This window comes from Notolepis coatsorum (assembly GCF_963971535.1).
Source record: "Notolepis coatsorum genome assembly, chromosome: 3".
Taxonomy (NCBI): Eukaryota; Metazoa; Chordata; class Actinopteri; order Aulopiformes; family Paralepididae; genus Notolepis; species Notolepis coatsorum.
Window position 1 is genome coordinate 179,134,031 of NC_140167.1, and position 21,665 is coordinate 179,155,695.

General features: G+C 39.9%; 1 protein-coding gene across 1 annotated transcript in view; it reads right to left on the bottom strand.

The window, feature by feature from the left end:
- The window catches only part of LOC311226081 (nebulin-like), a gene marked incomplete at its 5' end in the record, with an annotated part of 144,572 nt that overhangs the window by 107,425 nt on the left and 15,482 nt on the right, over positions 1-21,665 (bottom strand). The window contains 26 exon segments of the mRNA XM_084311458.1: positions 564-668; positions 1,004-1,210; positions 1,587-1,898; positions 2,069-2,176; positions 3,313-3,417; positions 3,874-4,080; positions 4,227-4,538; positions 4,627-4,734; positions 6,890-6,994; positions 7,092-7,298; positions 7,445-7,756; positions 7,950-8,057; positions 8,544-8,648; positions 9,031-9,129; positions 9,262-9,369; positions 9,541-9,738; positions 9,852-9,965; positions 10,090-10,197; positions 10,335-10,439; positions 11,101-11,199; positions 11,308-11,412; positions 11,498-11,605; positions 11,773-11,874; positions 14,201-14,317; positions 20,034-20,141; positions 20,230-20,334. Coding sequence (XP_084167584.1) covers positions 564-668; positions 1,004-1,210; positions 1,587-1,898; positions 2,069-2,176; positions 3,313-3,417; positions 3,874-4,080; positions 4,227-4,538; positions 4,627-4,734; positions 6,890-6,994; positions 7,092-7,298; positions 7,445-7,756; positions 7,950-8,057; positions 8,544-8,648; positions 9,031-9,129; positions 9,262-9,369; positions 9,541-9,738; positions 9,852-9,965; positions 10,090-10,197; positions 10,335-10,439; positions 11,101-11,199; positions 11,308-11,412; positions 11,498-11,605; positions 11,773-11,874; positions 14,201-14,317; positions 20,034-20,141; positions 20,230-20,334 — 3,777 coding nt within the window.

Sequence of the window (21,665 nt, forward strand, 5' to 3'; positions counted from 1 at the left end):
GTTTTACAGTATGCTAAATGTGGGGTATGCTTGGGGATATATAAAACGTTATACACTGTGTTATCTTCATTTTAAGGGTAAATAGGTTGTGCGGCTCCCTGAGCATTTTATTTTGTGGGACGGGGGAAAAGTGGCTCTTTTGATAGTAAAGGTTGCTGACCCCTGTACTAGGCATTTACAACTGTTCCAATGTAAATGTGCCTTCCTCGTGCACTTTCGCCCGCTCTGAAGTCGGACGTGCCCGGCCACGCGCGCTGTTCTCGCACGGAACCCGCAAGTGCCTGCATGCACGACTGGTGTGTTTGCGCTGTTAGCTTTGCTATACTACACTTTTGATTTGAGCTACTACCAACTCTGGGAGAACCCTGCTAATGCACTCTAGTTTTTATATTACAAAGAGAAACATCATCTCATTTAAACTCTTTTGGACAATAGCTGTTCTTGGACAGAGAAATATTGAGATTTAATTCATAAAATATTTCTATATAAATTATTCTGCTTATAAATACATTGACCCTTATGGACAAGTACTCTGGCTTGTAAATGTAACATGGTTGTCTTACATTACTCATGGTGATGGCATTGGCCTTGGCCAGGATAATTTCAGGAGCATCTGGCATTATGTGGATGCTCAGCTTGTCCTTTTCCCAAGCTTTAGTGTACGCTTGCTGAAAACACATAGGGACAAAAAGGTAAAAGACATTCCAAAGAACAAACATAACCAGTTAATTTTGGTCCTTGGACTCAATATTTAAATAGCTACTAAAGTTAACCAAAACTATTTTGGTCCTTGAACTCAATATTTAAATAGAACCTAAAGTTAACCAAAACAATGTTGTATACACCATACTGTATATACATGTATCTATATCTGTATATATCTATCTGCTTATATATCTGTATATATACCTACACTTTGTTTCGTGGTACTGTACTTGTGCTGTGCAATGAAAATTAAATTGAATCTAATCTAATAAAATTGTATGATCTGAGGATACCGCACCTTGTTCATGATCTGGTTGTTGGCGGTGGCCAGGGCCACGTCCATAGAATCCATGAGCTTGCTGAACTTGAAGGTGGATGGATGAGTGCGGTATTTACTCTCACTCTGAATATCACCTCCAATCTTAGCTGTCTCCACTGCCAGTGAGCCAATGGGAATCCATCCAGTTCCTCTGACAGATTGGTTCCATTCAGACTTGTACTCAAACTGAGAAAATACAAAAACAGGCAAGTTATGATGCACAAATAGGTCTGAAGTCCAAGTGGATACACATTTTACACTCATTCATCTACGATAGGTAATAAAATGTTTAATAAAATAACATACATAAAATTATGTCTTTATGAGTTTATAGAATTTCTAGATTACAATTTCAAACATCATTAACAGTAGATCCTAAAAGACTATCATTGATAAAACAGCTTTCAACATACAGTAAAAGTAAGTGCCACTACAATCACTAGACTGAGCATTCATGTTAGAAAGGTAGCAGTCTCATTAGTCCATAGCTAAGACATAAAAGCTGAGACATAATTAACAACAGTATGAGCAGAAGTGCTACAATGGAGGGATTCAAACATACATCGCTGGCGTTTTGGTTCATAGTACGAGCCAATTGCAGGTTCATGGCATCAGGGAGGAGAGAGTAGTGGTGCTCGATCTTCTTGTAGCCAATATTAGTCTGAGCAGCTGAGGTCTTCTTGGCAAGAGCCAGGCTCATCATGTCCACTGGAGAGTGGTACTTCAGCTTGGACTTGTGGTAGTCCTTTGTGTAGTTCTTGTCACTCTGCATCTTGGCCACTTGCATGTAGTGCACCAGCATGGGGTCGTCCTGGATGCTGCGGAAGCCAACATGGTGTCCTTTGGCCTTAACGAAAGCCAGCTTGTACTTGTACTATGGAGAGAGAATAAAGTAAAATGGGGGAAAATAGATTAACTGTTGATTCTTCATGTTTTTGTACATGAAAGCAAGCTAATATAGAGTAGATAACTTGATTATAATAAATAAAATAAAAGGATGAATTGATACAGTAGATAAAAAGAATAAAGAACAGGTTTACTCACATCACTGGCAATACGGGTAGAGAGCTTTGCTGCTTGAATAGCAATAGCATCAGCTCTGAGATCATAACCCTTCTTCTTCATTGCTTCATTGCCAGCTTTGTACAGTTTCTAGGATGGAAATGAAAAACAAAATTTGAATAGAAAAAGGAAAGAAAAGTAGCCACATTATTTGTAAAAAAAATATTAACATATTGTTAAAGTTGAGGTAAAGTGAAAATAAATGTTCTGAGTTTGTAACACCACAGACAAATTTGTTATTAACCACCCAGACAAATGTATATGATTAAAAATTTTAACAATTATAAAACCCAGCTCAAAAACAGCTCAGACCATTTCTCAGGATTGTGGGAGAGCGGTCAGATCATTGACAGTTCTCAGGAGTATGACACTAATTGTTTTAGCATTTTCCATTCACATACATGACACGGTTAGCATTACAGCACAAACACACCAGTCGCGCGCGAAGGCAGGCGGGCGACCAGCGCTTCACTTTCGCTCCCATGTTAATGGACATAGCTGTGCCCATAGCTGTGGACGCGATCGTTTCCGCTTTGGTTGGATTCAGAGACGTGCGCCATGCATATTTTCACAGAAATACACTCAATATCTGCATTATTACCACACATATAGATGTTGTTTAACCAGCTAATGTGTCTGTATCTTTCCCAATACAAATAAACCATATTACTATACTTTTTCAGGAGTACAGTCACACTGATCATCATTCTAAAATGAATTCTAACATTCTAATTAATTATATAATAATTGGTTATACATGCAAAATGGACAATAGAACACTGGAACTGGAAATCTTAAAGAAATCTTCAAACAGGAACTGACTTCGCAATATACTAGGCATTTACAACTGTTCCAATGTAAATGTGCCTTCCTCGTGCACTTTCGCCCGCTCTGAAGTCGGACGTGCCCGGCCACGCGCACTGTTCTCGCACGGAACCCGCGAGTGCCTGCATGCGCGACTGGTGTGTTTGCGCTGTTAGCTTTGCTATACTACACTTTTGAGTTACTATCAACTCTGGGAGAACCCTGCTAATGCACTATAGTTTTTATATTACAAAGAGAAACATCATCTCATTTAAACTCTTTTGGACAATAGCTGTTTTTGGACAGAGAGAAATATTGAGATTTAATTCATAAAATATTTCTATATAAATTATTCTGCTTATAAATACATTGACCCTTATGGACAAGTACTCTGGCTTGTAAATGTAACATGGTTGTCTTACATTACTCATGGTGATGGCATTGGCCTTGGCCAGGATAATTTCAGGAGCATCTGGCATTATGTGGATGCTCAGCTTGTCCTTTTCCCAAGCTTTAGTGTACGCTTGCTGAAAACACATAGGGACAAAAAGTTAAAAGACATTCCAAAGAACAAACATAACCAGTTAATTTTGGTCCTTGGACTCAATATTTAAATAGCTACTAAAGTTAACCAAAACTATTTTGGTCCTTGAACTCAATATTTAAATAGAACCTAAAGTTAACCAAAACAATGTTGTATACACCATACTGTATATACATGTATCTATATCTGTATATATCTATCTGCTTATATATCTGTATATATACCTACACTTTGTTTTGTGGTACTGTACTTGTGCTGTGCAATGAAAATTAAATTGAATCTAATCTAATAAAATTGTCTGAAAAACAAGAGTAAACACATTGAGTTTCATATGGCCCGCAAAAAAACAATTCTTCATATGCACAAGCATAAAAACGGCACCTTATCTTTAGCAAAACAAACAGACAAAACATGTCTTATAAACAAAGGATGTTCTTACATTGTCGAGATGTTTGGAGTTGGCCATGGCCAGAGCCATGTTCATAGAGTCAGTCTTGCTGGTGAACTTGAAGTTGCTGGGGTGCTGGCGGTACCTCGATTCATTCAGAGCTGCACTGGCAGTCTTGGCCAACTCTACATCCATAGAACCGATAGGAACCCAACCAGTACCTCTACACATGTTGTTGTACTCTGACTTGTAGTTGTTCTGTGGATGCAGAGGGAGGAGGAGGTGTTGCTTATAACTTTTCTCATGGACTTACAAACAATCCATACATACCAAATCTACACACGTATAAATATTTACAGAGGACAAATGTTCAAATGAAGTACAAATGAAGATTAAAAACATACATCACTCTGAATGTCCATCATAGTACGAGCCAATTGCAGGTTCATGGCATCAGGGAGGAGAGAGTAGCGGTGCTCGATCTTCTTGTAGCCAATATTAGTCTGAGCAGCTGAGGACTTCTTAGCAAGAGCCAGGCTCATCATGTCCACTGGAGAGTGGTACTTCAGCTTGGACTTGTGGTAGTCCTTTGTGTAGTTCTTGTCACTCTGCATCTTGGCCACTTGCATGTAGTGCACCAGCATGGGGTCGTCCTGGATGCTGCGGCAGCCAACATGGTGGCCCTTTGCCTTCTGATACGCCAACTTATACTTGTACTGTATAGAAAATAATGTATTATGAGTGATATTGAGTAACGCAATAACATTTTAAATGGTCTCATTAATTACTGATTCTCCAACTTACATCACTGGCAATGTCTCTGGAAGTCCTGGCTGCAATAACGGAAATAGCATCCTCCTTCACATGGTGTCCTTTCAACAGATCTTTGCGGTGAGCGTAGGTGTAATTACTCTGAGGAAGCAAAATACATTCATGAAGATATTTGACAAACATTGACATTTGAGAATAATATTGATAAATATAATATTGTTGTTCAAAACCTTGTATCTCCAACCAGTTGCCTGAGCTTTTCAGGAATCAAGATTTATTTAACGCTTTATTTTTTTTATTCTAAATTAGGTTCTTAACACTTTGAATGCCCAAACCGAGATATCTCGGGTTTACCCCCCGCGGGTTGAATGCCCATAACGAGAATATTCGTTTTTTCTCGTTTGAATTTTTTATTAGCGATCTGAATTCATATTTCATCAACCGAGTCTACTGTTGGTAAATCAGCCACCCCAGGCGCTCAGATGTGAAAAGCGCCCCCTATCGTCTCCCAGATGGTAATTCACCCTTTTGGATTGGACTCAATGAAAATGCATGAGAAAAAAAAACCCGGACTCCACATTTTACTTCTCACGCATGTAACCGGAGCCGATCAGCTTCATGCTGGACCCTCAGCACAGCGTGGTTACTGTGTTTTTACAGTATACGCGTGGGATCAATAAAAGGATCGATTTTTGGAATGGCTATCAGGAATTGGAATAGTCCATTTGGATACCATCTGATCTCAGGTAAGGAATCTATTTTACCAGTCTTAGGATAATCAGACCCGTTTTCACGGAGATATAAGCTTTTCCCCTATAATGTGATATGGCTGTTTGACTGTAAGAGCGATCAGGAACTGAGAGAATCGATTTTCAGCGTGCGGCACCAGCGTGCACACGTACACATATACTATCGATAATCTAGCGTTTATTTGAAAACTATTCATAAATAGGCCGAAAAATTACAACGTTCTAGAATATTACAGTACAGGGCGATTATCATGGAATCTCTTCTTTTTTCCGTGAAAACAAGGGCTTTTCAAAATGCTATAAAACGGAAATGAACCGATAAAAAAACAATCCGCTTCAACAATGTTGACTGGAAATGGGTCATTGATAATGCGACGGGCAGATTAGACACATAGCCATAATTTAAAACATAGATTAGGCGATATTAATGCTAACATTGCAGTGGATGGTGGGCATTCAAGCACTAAATGTGCGCCCCCTGCTGGGCACTGAAAGTGTTAACCCTTTGGGTGCCGTTCACATAGTTCTACGTTTCTGTCGCCCGACGGTTGAGTGCCGGAAACGTAGAACTACGTTTTTCTCACGGTATTTATTTTATTCGCTATATTGCCATTCATAATTCAGCGGGGCACCTTGTGCATACTGTTCTGAGTGTGTCTGAGCTGGCAGACGGTCTTATACCGCCCTCTAACGCTTTTGGCCGCTATTGCACTCCATTAGAAACGGTGTAGTTTATTTTCTCTACCGAGCTGCGGCGTGGGGGCGGGTCCTAAACACTCCGGCAAAACACACGCTTGTAGGGATGGCTTGGACAACTGACCCCGCCCGCCCATTCATGTGCAATGCCCAATAACGTCAAAGACAGGATCGCTGTGGATAACTGGAATGGCGATCAGATAATTCGATTATTTTTTTTGCATTACATCAGAGACCAGGTAAGGACACTATATATAAAATCTTGCGTTGATTTGATATTTTTTTCTACCGCGATTGAAGCTGTGTGTGTGTGTGTGTGTGTGTGTGTGCGGTTTACCATTGGTGGCAAGAGGGGAGGGGGGGTAAGTGAATTACACAAAAACGCTATTATCGCGTCTTTTTCCTGGGATTACTCAGAAGCACCCAAACTATATTCATATTCAAAACGGTATAAAACGGAAATGTACGGATGAAAAAAAAATCATCAGTTTTTTGCACGTTGACTGGAAGAAACTCACTGACAATCGACGGCGTTATTAGACCCATAGCTATAATATAATATATAGGTTTAGCTCTACAAACTACAACTACGTTTACATGGGGTTAATGGACGGCAAGGCCAGGTCACTTCCCGGAAGGGGCGTGGCACTCAATGTGTTAATGGGTTTCATGGGTCCTACAGACATTAAAGTGAGGACCATGTCATTGCCAACTTTAAATTCAGATAAAGAAGGTTTGAAGAACCACTAAAATTGGAGTTACAATATTTTCAGTCCAACAACAGCAACATGGAGCTTTATGCACATAGTGTTGGTGCAAAGTATTGCACAGGATTCTATACGTATACCAACCTGGCTGATGTTGAATGCATTATATTTGGCTAGCAGCATTTCAGGTGCATCCACGGGGAGGTGATAAGTGTGCTTGAACTTCTCTCCACTGGCTTTGTACTCTTTCTGCAAAGCCACAATCAAAGCAAAACTCGGTTTAGTGACATTCAGAGGTGGAATTCAAACAGACAAAACACGTCTTATAAACAAAGGAAGTTCTTACATTGTCGAGATGTTTGGAGTTGGCCATGGCCAGAACCATGTTCATGGAGTCAGTCTTGCTGGTGAACTTGAAGTTGCTGGGGTGCTGGCGGTACCTCGATTCATTCAGAGCTGCACTGGCAGTCTTGGCCAACTCTACATCCATAGAACCGATAGGAATCCAACCAGTACCTCTACACATGTTGTTGTACTCTGACTTGTAGTTGTTCTGTGGATGCAGAGGGAGGAGGAGGTGTTGCTTATAACTTTTCTCATGGACTTACAAACAATCCATACATACCAAATCTACACACGTATAAATATTTACAGAGGACAAATGTTCAAATGAAGTACAAATGAAGATTAAAAACGTACATCACTCTGAATGTCCATCATAGTACGAGCCAATTGCAGGTTCATGGCATCAGGGAGGAGAGAGTAGTGGTGCTCGATCTTCTTGTAGCCAATATTAGTCTGAGCAGCTGAGGACTTCTTAGCAAGAGCCAGGCTCATCATGTCCACTGGAGAGTGGTACTTCAGCTTGGACTTGTGGTAGTCCTTTGTGTAGTTCTTGTCACTCTGCATCTTGGCCACTTGCATGTAGTGCACCAGCATGGGGTCGTCCTGGATGCTGCGGAAGCCAACATGGTGGCCCTTTGCCTTCTGATATGCCAACTTATACTTGTACTGTATAGAAAATAATGTATTATGAGTGATATTGAGTAACGCAATAATAATGTCTCTCATACTGTATTCAAATACCATTTTTCCATTATTATGCAGTGCAACAAAAACTGTATACTGCACATGTAAATATGTGGGTTAAAGAGATAAAGCATTATCTTAAATAAGTGTATTTATTCTATCAAAGAATACTTACATCACTGGCTGCACGTGTGGCAGCCTTTGCTGCAATAATGGAGATAGCATCAGGCTTCAAGTCGTAACCTTTAGCAATGTGCTTCTCCCAGTCATGCTTGTAGATGTTCTGAAATTAACCATTATCACAACATTAACGTTACTCCTACTACCGAGGCTATTTCCTTGTGTTCAGGAAAGCTAATGCACAATTAGACCATGACCTCTGAAAGAAATGGAAAGGTCAGATTAAGCATCGAAATCATTCTTTTTTTTGTGATCAAATTTGTCTTATTTTCACATGAAACAAGACACAACACAATACAGTAATAATAATAATAATAATAATAATAATAATAATAATAATAATAATAATAATAATAATACATACGACATCACAGGACAGTAACTTATTGCAATAATGACAAGACAATAAAATTAAGTCAAATTAAATTAAATCGGTAAAGCAGTATATAATATAAAAAGAAGGAGAAAATGTGCATCCAAATCATTCTTATGTTCATAATGTGAAACAACATACCTAGTGTCTCAGCGCTTGTGCAGAGACTAAAGGTTGTTAATGAACAAATGCCAGCTCAGTATCTATGTAACCCACCTTGCTGATGTTATAGGCGTTGGCTCTCGCCAGGAGGAGCTCCGGGATATCAGCGGGCAGGGAATACTTCTGATGAACCGCCTCCAAACCTCTCTTGTAGAAAAGCTACAGGGAAAGAAGATCAGATGGTAAAATAATAATCAAATGTTAGATCAGAAATAAAAGTGAAAAACAGACATTTCAACAGAGATATTTTATAATAATAATAATAATAATAATAATAATAATAATAATAATAATAATAATAATAATAATAATAATAATAATAATAATAATAATAATAATAATAATAATAATAATAATAATAATAATAATAATAATAATAATAATAATAATAATAATAACAACATTAATATTTGAAAACAGCATAGTACACTATTGTGTAGGTGCTATTTTATTATTTCCTTTTTAATTTTCATATATATACTGAATAACAGTAGAATCACCAGTCAGTGAGTCAGTACTACTAAAGAGACTGAAGACTTACATCACTCCTCTGAAGCTGGTTGACTTTGGCCTGCATCATGATGGGGTTGTCATGAATAGCTGTGAAAGGGATGGTGTCTGGGTGCTGTCTGTATGTTTTCTGTTGGGAAAAAAGATATGAACATTTAAATGAGAAGTATACGTCTGTAAACGGATGAATATCATTATAATGTACAGTCAGAGGGATGAAGGTCTGTGAGAGAAGTGTGAATGGATGTTGTTGTGGGCGTACTTCATTAAGAATCTCAGCAGCTTTCTTGGCCTTCTCCACCTCCAAGGAGCCATAGGGGCTCCATGGAGTTCCCTTGGTGTTGGCGATGTATTCAGACTTGTAGTCATTCTGTGGTGAAGAGAAGGTAAACAATAATTATAAAACTTTAAATGTTTATCATATTTTTTACATCAGTAAATGCAGCAACAAAACCAACAAGAAGTCAACTGTAGTCTGCGTTGTAGCCTATATCGACACACCAAACATTCCACTGATACCATCTATACTATCTGTGCTTACATCGCTCTGGATGATACTGGCATTCTTGGCCAGCGCCAAGAGGATGCTGTCATGAGGAAGGAGGTAGTTGCTGCTGATGCTTCTGTAACCAGTCATGCTGGCGATCGCCTGGGACTTCTTGGCCAGGAGGAATGACATCATGTCCAGCGGGGTGTGGTACTTGGTCTTCACCTTTTCATAGTCCTTTGTATACTCACTCTGTGGGGATATCAGCAATAGACTGGTGAGCTCTTGCCATTTATTATTATTATTATACTTTTTTAAATATTTTTTTAATATTTCTATTTCATTCAATGATAATAATGTCTCACATGGCTCTGCATTTTGGCCACGTGAACCGAGTGCAGGATCTTGGGGTCGTCGTTGATGCTGAGGGCTCCGATCATCTTTCCCTTGTTCTTCTCATAATCCTTTTTGTATTTAACCTTAAAAGAGCAACACCAGAGTGCCAAGTTTCAGTATACAGAAACACCAATTCCAAAATGTATAAGAAAGGTATCCGGTGGGAAGTTGTCATTTCTAAAAATATTCATATCAAAGCATACTCACATCACTGGCAATGTTTGTGTGAGCGCGGGCGGCAAGGATCGAAATAGCATCACCCTTGACCTCAAACTGCTTGGCCTTGACCTTTTCCCAATCATATTTATAACAGCTCTGCAATAAGAGAAAGCAATGACATCTGGGACTTAAAAAACTGACATTCCAAATGGTAGCTGGTAGCCAATGAATTTGATTTCAGTGGTCTTCTGAGATGAAGGGTCATCCCAAATGAAGATAATTATAGCACTTACATCGCTAAGGTGATAAGCATTTACTCTGGACTGTGTGAACAAGGGGTAGTCTGGTGGTAGGGCATTCTTGAACTTTGTCTCTTCATACTTTGCCTTATAGGTCAGCTGCAAAACAAAAAGAGGGAGATCATATTAGAATCAACATATAGTACTCGAAGATTGCCCTAAAATAACTCAATATGATTATCTATAGAGTATTGACTATACCTGTGTGGGTAGAACTACTTTGCAGTGGGGGGAAATCGCTTTAGAGAAATAGCTGTTTCCTTCCCTGTCACTGGAGGGCAGTGGAGGACTAACTGGCCTCTCTATTTTAGAGATGTGTCTCACAACTGTCACTTTCCCTGCCCATATAACCCTTCTGATCTGGGTTTATTTTGGGCCAACTGAGCACATGCTGCTATTTATACTCAAGAGAAACCGCTCTCCAGTTTCCATGGTGTCCACTGGAAGACAGCTGAGCTATGTGGACGAATAGGCAGATTTTAAGGGGAGCAGCTATCACGTCTACAAGACAATCTGATCCAGGACATTCGTTGATGCAGTGCGTACAGCGTGTAATATGGTATCACTGATTTCTTCAGTATAGTTAGTTGAATTTACCTTTATACTTGCTTGCCTCAGTTATCTAAATATGCTATAGTAGGACTTAAATAATGCACCTATGGTGGCAAGTCGATAGGGTTTATAATGCAGTTCTTTCAATTCTATTGCATTTTGTGTTGATACTGTTGTAGGTGGTCGTTCCATTCATGAAGATACATACATCACTTAGCTGTTTGGTGTTGAGGGCGGCTTGAACTTGAACTATGGAGTCCGTCACTTGTGTAAATTTCACTGTGCCCGGATGTTGCCGGTATACTTTCTGCAATTTATGACACACAAAAGAATATGTCATATATTTGTACAAAAATAAATGACATTTTATTGGAAATAAGTACACATGAAAATCGAATTAACCAAGAGTACTTACATCTTTACATTGTTGAAGCTTCTTATCGGCTTCATATTCAGGCGTCAAGGTTTGAGGGAAGAAACATCTTGTCTTTATGTCTTCATAATCCGCTTTATAACGTTGCTGAAAAACAAAAGATGCAAAGGTTAATTTGAAGATTTGATTATCACTTATTTTAACATAAAAAATGTAAAAGAAAATTACTCACTTCACTCTTCTGTTCCTCCATTTTCTGGCAGTGAATACTGTTGATATCTTCATAGCTGCCAATATAGTGGCCCTTTACCTCACTGTCATACTTGTCTTTGTAATGTGCCTGGGAAGAATAAAAAAAATATATATATATTCATCATCTATGTATATTTGTTTAAAATAATAAAGGAAAGAAAAATAAAATAATGGAAGTGTGGGTCGTGAAAGAAAAGAGTTTGAGCTCATGGTTAATAAAGCTCCTGTGTACTTTCAGACTGAGGGAATACTCACGTCAGTGAACTGCTTAAGGACAGAGTCCATTCGGAACTTGGGCGTATTACAGTAGTTGATGCTGAACCCTCTCGATTTCTCATAGCTCTTCTTGTACACATTCTGTGAATAAAATAGGACATTCAAATAATATAATCAAACACAAACAAATCTGAATAATGAAATTAGTTTAATTACAATCTTCCCTTGGGGTCAACTCACACCTTAACAGATTTATACAAATGGGTTTCATTACCACCAGTAATATAAACAGTTAGATCAGGGGTGTCAAACTCATTTTCACAGAGGGCCACATCAGCATTATGGTTGCCCTCAAAGGGCCAAAGACCGTATAAATGTTAATGTAATGTAAAATAAATGTAGCTACTCATTTACATATTGTTAAACATGTTGTTTCTGTATTTATTACTTATTCAAGTTATACATATTGCATATGCATTTGCATAGATGTAAAAATATATGTTAGCTTATGTTATTTTAACAAATAATTTTAGTTTATCAGAACCCCATATTACTCCATCAATCAATGATCAAACCATTCAAGTAAATAACAAAGAAGAATATCATCAAATACAAGCTATGACATTAAGTTTGTTCAAAACCTTTTTGTCACAGTCAAGAGGGGCAGAACTAACAACTGTGAGCTGCAAAGAACGCGTGGGACAGATGTAGCAGATGTTACAAAAACAAATGGCTGCACACAACCTTGCAGAGGCCATACATCCAACTAATGGAAGATAGTTTAATTAACTTTAATTAACAGATTGCAGAATGGGTACAGTACAGTACAGCTCGATACACACAATTGTTAAGGGGATGCAGACCAGAGAAAGACTTTCGACTTGTTTGCATCAGGGTCCCCCATTTTCAATTCGTAATGAAATTGCTATTATGTGTCTGCATGAACACACAACTGTAACTGTACTCAAAAATAACTAAATAAGGGTTGTCTCAGTTCACAACTATATTGGTCAAGTTTTGGGTGGGACTTGTTTGCGTCCCTACAGCTTCTTATTCAATTGAGCGAGATGCTCGGTTATGTCACACAGCCAGCTTGCATCTGACAGTTCAGACAATATTTCTTCAACCCTTTGTTACCTATTCCGCCTGGATCTTTTTTGTATTTTGGGCTGTAAAATTGTCAAAGAATGTCTGAGGAGTATAAGTGCTTTTGGCTTTTTTCCTTTGTTACTTCATCAATACCTCAGATGTTCAACACACATGTATGTGTAAGCATGTGTAATAACTAAGGCTGTCAAAGCTTTATTAACGCATTAACCCACAATTATTTTAACGCAGCTATTTTTTAACCCAAGATTAATGTTAAAAAAAAAAAAATTACCAGAGCTCTTGGGGGGCCACATCAAATGACGTGGCGGGCCGCATTTGGCCCGCGGGCCATGAGTTTGACACCTATGAGTTAGATGGTCTTATTCAGTGACACTGAGTGACATTGAGTTGTCAACAACTAGTTAATTTTAGCAGCCAACTAACTCACAGCCAACAGTCTATTTGTAATTGTCAAAATAAATTATTAAACCGTTATTTACATAGCACCTCTCAGTACAGTCAAGTACTTCACAAACTCGGAAATCTTTTTTTATTTGCATAACAAATACCACAAAAACATGAAATAATCTAAAAAGGAAAAACGGGTAGCCTATAAGAACAGGCCTGTGAATACAGGAGTAGGGCTGGCCGGCTGGGCAATATTAAAGAAATTCATATCACAATAATCATCTGGAATTGATTTACGATAAATATAGCAAAATCACAAGATAAATAATCAAATTACTGTTCATTGCATTGAACTGCATGATGTTCAAATAACATCCCCTCATTTTGAGATACACTTTTGTTCATAATGTGGTTAGAATTGGGCATGATATCACAGTTTTATAATTTCATCACAATATCATAATTTCATCGTGATACGATCCCGATACAATACAATCAATTATAATATTGAATTATCGCCCACACCTACAGGTGGGTATTTAAGGAGCCTCTTAAGATGAGCGACTGAATCATCTGAATTGATACTTAGGGGTAGGCAGTTCCAGATTCTAGGGGCAGTGACTGTCACCTTTTGACTTTAGCTTTGACCTAGGAACCACTAAGAAGCCCTGGTCAGAGGTCCTGAGAGATCTTGCAGGACTATAAGGGCACAGCAACTCAGCCATATAGAGTGGTGTCTGACTATGCAGTGCCTTGTAAGGCATTAATCATACAAGCTACATCCGTATGCAATATACAATAGGTACTGGTAGCATGGGAATAGAGAAGACATTTCCCATATACGCCTAATACTTCAATGACAATAACGTGGAGGGAATGGTCATTCAGTTTATGAAAGTCATGTAGTGAACTGATGTGACTGCATTGGGCCAATAGCACATATTCATATAACATTATTTCAACCACTTACATCACTGAGGATGGTGCCAGCATATCTGAGCTGTCTGAGGAGGGGATTCTCTGTGGCGGGGAGCGTGTTGTAGTCAGCCTGGCTTTTTGACTTCTCATAGTCCTTCCTGTACTGGAGCTATTGGAAAGAGACATAGACAATATGGTCAGGATGAAGAATAGTGTGTTGAGTATGAATAATGCAGTGTCTTGATAAGCATTAGTGAGGTACATTGATTCACACACACACACACGCACACACACACACGCACACACACAGTAATGTTGATATGATTAGTCATGATGAAGTGGAGTGGATGGAGTGTCATTATATTATTATATGTTTTTATAATCAGCTGCACTGTGTGGGGATGTGTGGGTGGTCTTGAGCTGAAACAAAAAACATTATATAAAATTCTGAACAAATGTGTTGAATAGACAACTAGCTTCAAGTTTTGTTTTTAGTTGTCACATAAGGTACATGTACTAGGAGTCTAACAATATATCGCAACAGGATACATCGCAACACTAAAATGGGACGATATGGACCGTGGACTGACTTTTATTTTGAAAGCGATTTTGTACGACAGTGTTTCTGCTGGCTGGTGGCTTTACTACCGTGATAATAATAACAATGTGGCTGGTTAGCAGAAGTGGAGGATAATAATCACAGAATAGAAAGCTATCTTCTGTCTCTAGTAGCTACAAGACGCTCACTAGCAGCTGAGCTCGGTTAAAGTAACAGGCCAACGTTTTGGGAAATTAGCTTATTTGCCATCCACCCTGGAGTTAGACAAGCAGATACATACCCTTTTACTCTTTGTGCATGCATTAGGCTTAGGGAAACAGCTGCACCGTTAGCCTAGCTTAGCGTAATTCAGTGGAAGTAGGTGTGCCAGTGTAGCCTAGTTCCCAACAGTCACAAAATACACTCCAAATACAACTCCAAAACGTTCCTGTAAACATGTTGTGACCTGTGTATTTACCACGTGGAGAATTTTTTTTATTTGTATTATTACCCACATTTTCGTTTTCTAAGCAGATATATACTCAGAATAACTTTTTTGGCTTTTGAGGTGATGAAATAACTGCCCAGGCAGCAGTGGTTAGACAAAAAATAGTTGAGTATAATAATATCTGCTTAAAAAATGAAAATGTCTAAATATTTTTTTTTATTCTCCACGTGGTAAATACACAGGTCACAACATGTTTACAGGAACGTTTTGGAGTTGTATTTGGAGTGAATTTCGTGATTGTTGGGAACTAAGCTACACTGGCATACCTACTTCCAGTGAATGACGCTAATGACGCTGTTCCCTAAGCCTAATGCATGCACAGAGAGGAAAGGGTATCTGCTTGTCTAACTCCAGTTGGCACAGAAGATGTCGACATTTTATGAAGAGATGGTCGCATATAAATATATAAAAAATATAAATATATATATATATAAATATATATAAAAAAAAAAAAGAGATGGTCGCAGTCATTCAGAAATATAATGTATCGCTCACTGGATCTAGTTGTTCATCTGTCACAAAACATTTCCGTCCATCCAGCCTTCATTTAAGCATTACATGACGCGCAGGAGTGGTTTGTGAAAAATAAACCATGCCTAGGGGTGGTCGTTAGACCCCCCTAGGCATGGTTTATTTTTCACAAACCACGACTACAAGTGGTGTAATGCTTTTATACAACTGGCACATTCATCCAACCTTATTGCTATACAATAAACACACATTAATCGAAGATTTATTGAAAAAACCATCTGCCAAAAAAAGTAGTTCCCACAACAACAAAAAAGAGAAGTTGCCTCCATGTGGAAGCAGCTCGGAAGTGCATCCAAATGTTCTCAGTAGGACATCCAACCAACTAACACATCCAACTGTCTTTCAACTAAGACATCCAACCAACTAACACATCCAACTGTCTTTCAACTAAGACATCCAACCAACTAACACATCCAACTGTCTTTCAACTAAGACATCCAACCAACTAACACATCCAACTGTCTTTCACCTAGACATCCAACCAACTAACACATCCAACTTTTCTTTAGTTTTTAACCTACTTTCTATAGAACTTCATTCTTAGATGCTTCTATAGAAAGTAGGTAAAACAAATTAAAAAAAGTTTTAATTTTTTTAAACCTACTTTCTATAGAAGCAGCTGGGAGGTGCGCTGTTTTAAGTGAGCGTGGGTTATTGAATTGATTGATTGCTAATTTTATTACTGTCCGCCTTGTTTCCAACTGGTTAAGTTTAGGCCCTCTTTCGAAGTTGGTTAAGGTTAGAGTTTGGAACCAGGGCTGGTGGTTTATCGCCCTGCTCTGAAGACAAACTCTAACCTTAACCAACTTCGAAAGAGGGCCTAAACTTAACCAGTTGGAAACCAGGCGGACAGTAATAAAATTAGCAATCAATCAATCAATCAATCAATTCAATAGGCCATGCTCACTTAAAACAGCGCACCTCCCAGCTGCTTGAAAGTAGGTAACAAAAAATGGCAAATTAATCAATCAATCAATCCACGCGATTTTTATTTTGTTCCACAATGACTCATGACCCATCAATTACATCATCCAACATTGTTTAAGCAACTAAGACATTTGCCGTGACAGAATCGGTTTATATTTAGTCGTTATGACGCTATCAACATATCCATTCAGTCCACCCTCACTTAAAACAGCGCACTTCCCAGTTGCTTCTATATAAAAAAAAAAAAAAAAAAAAAAAAAAAAATGCAAATGAATCAATCAATCCGCGCGATTTTTATTTTGTTCCACAATGACTCATGACCCATCAATTACATCATCCAACATTGTTTAAAGAACTAAGACATATGCCGTGACAGAATCGGTTTATATTTAGTCGTTATGACGCTATCAACATATCCATTTGTTAAAGATTATTGTCCGCCATCTTGTTTTTCCTAAAAATCCGCACGGCGGAGTGATTGTAATTCGGTTGTGGGCGGGTCCTGGGACCAGGAGCGTGGAATTGTGAAGAATACATACGTGTAAATTGACTGTTTCAGCCAATCAGAATCGAGGAATTTGCATGCCGTTGTATAACAGTGTGTATATTACAGAAGTCAAGTCAACAAACTACCCTCCGGATGCTAACGTAAACGTTATTGCTGTTAATAGTTAGTAATGAAGGTTGCTGCTAACATTAGCAATCAACCAAACAACAAACTGCACATTGATCCAGATGGGGCTTTTATTGGGGTGATCTCTACAGAGACTGTGAAACATCATGACATGAGGTTTCAACTAAAGATGGATATCATATATGAAAATAAATAGTTGTAGTGAACACATCATCATCACACATTCACATCATTAGCGAAACTGACATGTGCAATAGGAATCAACTGCAACATATTGTCTAGCCCATTGCCTCTGTGTGCAAAGCATTCCTTGTCAAAATGCCCAAGAGGCTCCCTGGTCTCCAGAGAATGGAGACTGCATCCCTAGTGGATCAGAGCATTTTACTGTAGTTCGCAGGGCCACGGTGCAACAAGGGAGAACATGCATTGGGGATGAGCACACTCAGTGGCCTCCTGTGCTGCTGTATGTGTTCCCTCCCATCAGCTTGTTACTATGCACGTTGGAGAGGGTAAGGACAGAGGGTTTCTCTACCTCTTCCCATTCACAATAACTCTTAGGTACAGGGGCAAGTTCGGCACCTTCAACCTCATCTTTGGAACCAGTGGGCCTGGCCCCTGAGAGGTCCAAGCTTAGGGCAGTAGGTTTGCCAACTAGCATTATTGCTAGCATTCAGAATGCACTCTGCCATGAGTTTATATTCCTATAAATGGACTGCTTTTGAGGACTGGTGCCAGGTTCCGTTTCAATCTTCGATTGTCGACATTCTTTCCTTTCAGAAGGAACTGTTCGACCTGGGTAGGTCCTTTTCAACTTCATTTGGCATGTCATGTGGGTTTTCACCTGGGTCTCGTCCTGTGGTGTGTCATTTTATGAAGGGTCTCTAGACCCCTCGTTCCCTCTTGGGACTCCTAGTTTTGGATGCCTTTTGAGACATTACAGAAAGTGCATATGAAGTTCCTTTCTTACAAAACAGAATGTTTGTAAGCCAATGAGTGAACTCCATGCTTTGTTGGTCTCTCCTTCCTGTGTGCAGTTCTCGCATGGTAATAGGGACATGGCTCTTTTGTCTATGGGTGGCATGTCTTCATTAGAGCTTCTAGCCTTCTTCCCTCCTCCCTTCACCTCTGATTAACAAGAGAGGTTGAATGCTTTGTGTCCTGTAAGGGCACTGCGTACCTAAGCGGAATGGACACAGCAAACGCAGAATTTCAAGCAGCTCTTTTGAGTGTTTTGCTAATCCAGCCGGGGATGGGCTCTTTCCAATCAACACCTTTTCCATTGGATTGTGGAGGTGATTTATTTGGCATAGAGCAGTACAACTTTTGCCTCCCCAGTCGGGGTCAATGCACATTCCACCAGAGGTGTGACTTCCTGGGCCATATTCAAATGAGCCTCAGGGGGCATCCTAACATACCGTTGTTATGTTTTACAGGATGGATGTCACTGCTCCAGTGTGGCCCACACGGTTTTCGGTGTGGCCTCTACGGTTGAGTGGTCTCAGTGGGATCCCCTCCTTATCCAATCTGAATAGTTCTACTATTCGAGGTAGGTGGTTGGTTATTCAGGTTCTACTATCTACAAGCTCTCTGATGCTGAAAGGGAACGTTGGGGTATGTATATAACTGGATTATGTATGGGTTATGAAGGGTTATGTATATTTCATGAAGGAAAAGAATGAGATGCAACACATTTGGGCCTCGTCCAGCTTTTGGTGCTTGATGAAGAGCAGTTTCAGAATGAGTTGCTCGGTCTAAGCAGTGGCATAGCCAGAGTAGGGACGGGGCCTCTCTGACTTAGACCAATCAGGGCCTGTTCAGGCGTGATTGAAATTTGATACCCGATACCTATGTGTTGTATTTTGTTCCCTTCCTTCAGGGAGTATAATATAATACATAACCCAAAGTTATCCAGCTTGTTCACTAGTTTCTGACTAACATTTTTTGTTTACGTAACAAAGTAGTTATCCAGCCTTTTTGCTACTGTAGTTTCTGACACTTCTTCACCACTGACCCTCAGCATAGGAGTGCCACAGGGCTGTGTCATCAGCCCCCTCCTGTATTCCCTCTACAACTATGACTGCGTGGCAACACAGGCTTCAAACACCATTGTGAAGTTGGTGGACAACACAGCAGTTGTGGGGCTGATCTCCTGCAGCGACAAGATGGCCTACGGGGAGGAGGTGACCGCACTGGAACAGGACACCTCTCCCAGAATGTCTCCAAGATCAAGGAGGTCATTGTGGGGCAGTCACCCCCTAGTCACCATCAGCACAGAGGTGGAGATAGTGAACAAATTCAAATATCTGGGGGTAATTATTCACAATAACCTGACATGGGCTAGCCACACCAAAACTGTTGTCAACAAGGCCCAACAGTGTCTGTATGGCCTCAGGAAATGTGACCTGACGCCCTACACAACAGCCTGCATTGATTGCATACGGCAGGTTTGACTGACGCCTTGCCTGTAGATCTGTGTGGTCACACCTGGCTCTGTGTATCAGTGACTCACACTCCGTTCAGAGATGCAAGTCAACTCTATAAAAAACCACTGATACCTTTGTATGTGGTGTGTGTGTGTGTGTGTGTGTGTGTGTGTGTGTGTGTGTGTGTGTGTGTGTGTGTGTGTGTGTGTGTGTGTGTGTGTGTGTGTGTGTGTGTGTGTGTGTGTATGTGTGTGTGTGTGTGTGCGTGCGTGCGTGCGTGCGTGCGTGCGTGTGTGTGTGCATGTTCATTCCATTTGTACGTACCGCGCTAGCAGCTTTACCAGCCTTCTTGTTTGCTGCGTACACAGGAGTGGCTGTTTGCATGAAATAAATGTGGTCTTTCATTGCCTCATAGCTTTTGGTATATCTGATCTGTAAAAGGGAAAAGAGCAATAGTTACCGTGAGCACAGGTACAGAACAAAGACTTGAATCAATGGAAGTGTAGAAGTGGATTCTTACATTACTGATGTTTTCCATAGCCACCCTGGCATTTGCCACATCAAAGTAGGGCGTCTCGCACCACTGGCCCTTTACTTTCTTATTGTAGTCCTCCTTGTACTTAAGCTGTGGGGTGAAAATAACAATTATAGTGTGTAGGCTACTGTATATTACATAGGAAAGATGATGATAGAGTGGATGGATAGATAAAACTCTTAAAGATGAAAAAAAAATCCTCTTGTAAATATGGTATGGTAAAAAAGTACTACGATATGTAAATATGGTATGAAATAAGGTGTTTTTCTTGTTTGGAAATTGTAGTTTCTTGTCTCTTTTTTTATTTTAATTTGTATCCACTTTTTCTCCCCATTTTCTATTTTTCTCCCATCCCAATTTCGTGTATCCAATTCTTCACTCCCCTGTCTTGAACGTTGCTAGACTATGCCTCCCACAGGTCGGTACACGAGGAGGCAGCCTGCCGCAGCAGCTCGAACTCTCAATGGCGAGGAGTAACTCGTGGGAGGCTCACGCTGCCCCCGCTATTTCCTGCTTCCGTCGCACCGGCGTCACCAAACCGACCTGTAGGAGTCGCTGTCCACAACGTCAAATCCCCACCCACCGGCTTTCCCACCCTCTAACACTTGCCAATTGTGTTAGTATGAACGACCGGCCAGCCGGTAGCAACGCCGAGAGCTGGGCTCGGGCCCAGCGTCTCCTGCGTTAGAGGCAAGCGCCTTGCCCACTGCGCCAATCAGCCGCCCCTTTCTTGTCTCTTTTGGATATTTTTTTCAGTACCTGTCTTGTATCCAATCCAGTACTAACTTTGCCTGGCTAAGGTATATTACTTTATGGTAAATGGTAAATGGCTGCTTTTTTATATAGCGCTTTTATCCAAAGCGCTTTACAATTTGTTACTCACATTTTACCCATTCACTCACACATTCACAAACCGACGGCGGAGGCAACCATGCAAGGTGCCAACCTGCTCATCGGGAGCAATTAGGAGTTAAGTGTCTTGCTCAAGGACACATCGACACGCTGCCCGGGAGGAGCGGGAATCGAACCGGGAACCTCCAGATTGCCAGACGACTGCTCTACCTCCCAGGGGCGGAGCTAGGGGGTGGCTAGTCTACCTGGGCTCAAGCCCCGGATGTATTCTGAAAAGCCCCGAATCTATTTTAAAAAAAATAAAAAAAATAAAAAAAATGATTTTTATTTTTTTTTACAATTCATCATTGTTACATGAAAATATGTTTGCACCAGATTTAGCAGAAGCTAATTTCCATCTGTGGTTTAACCAGCTGCTAACTGTATTTGAGTGAGTTAAGTCTTGGTGTTATGGTAGACTCAGACCTAAGCTTTAAATCACAATCAACAAGTTGACAAAAACTTAATTCTTCCACCTTAGAAACATAGCTAAAGTACGGCCATTTATAAATCAAAAGGACGCTGAAAAC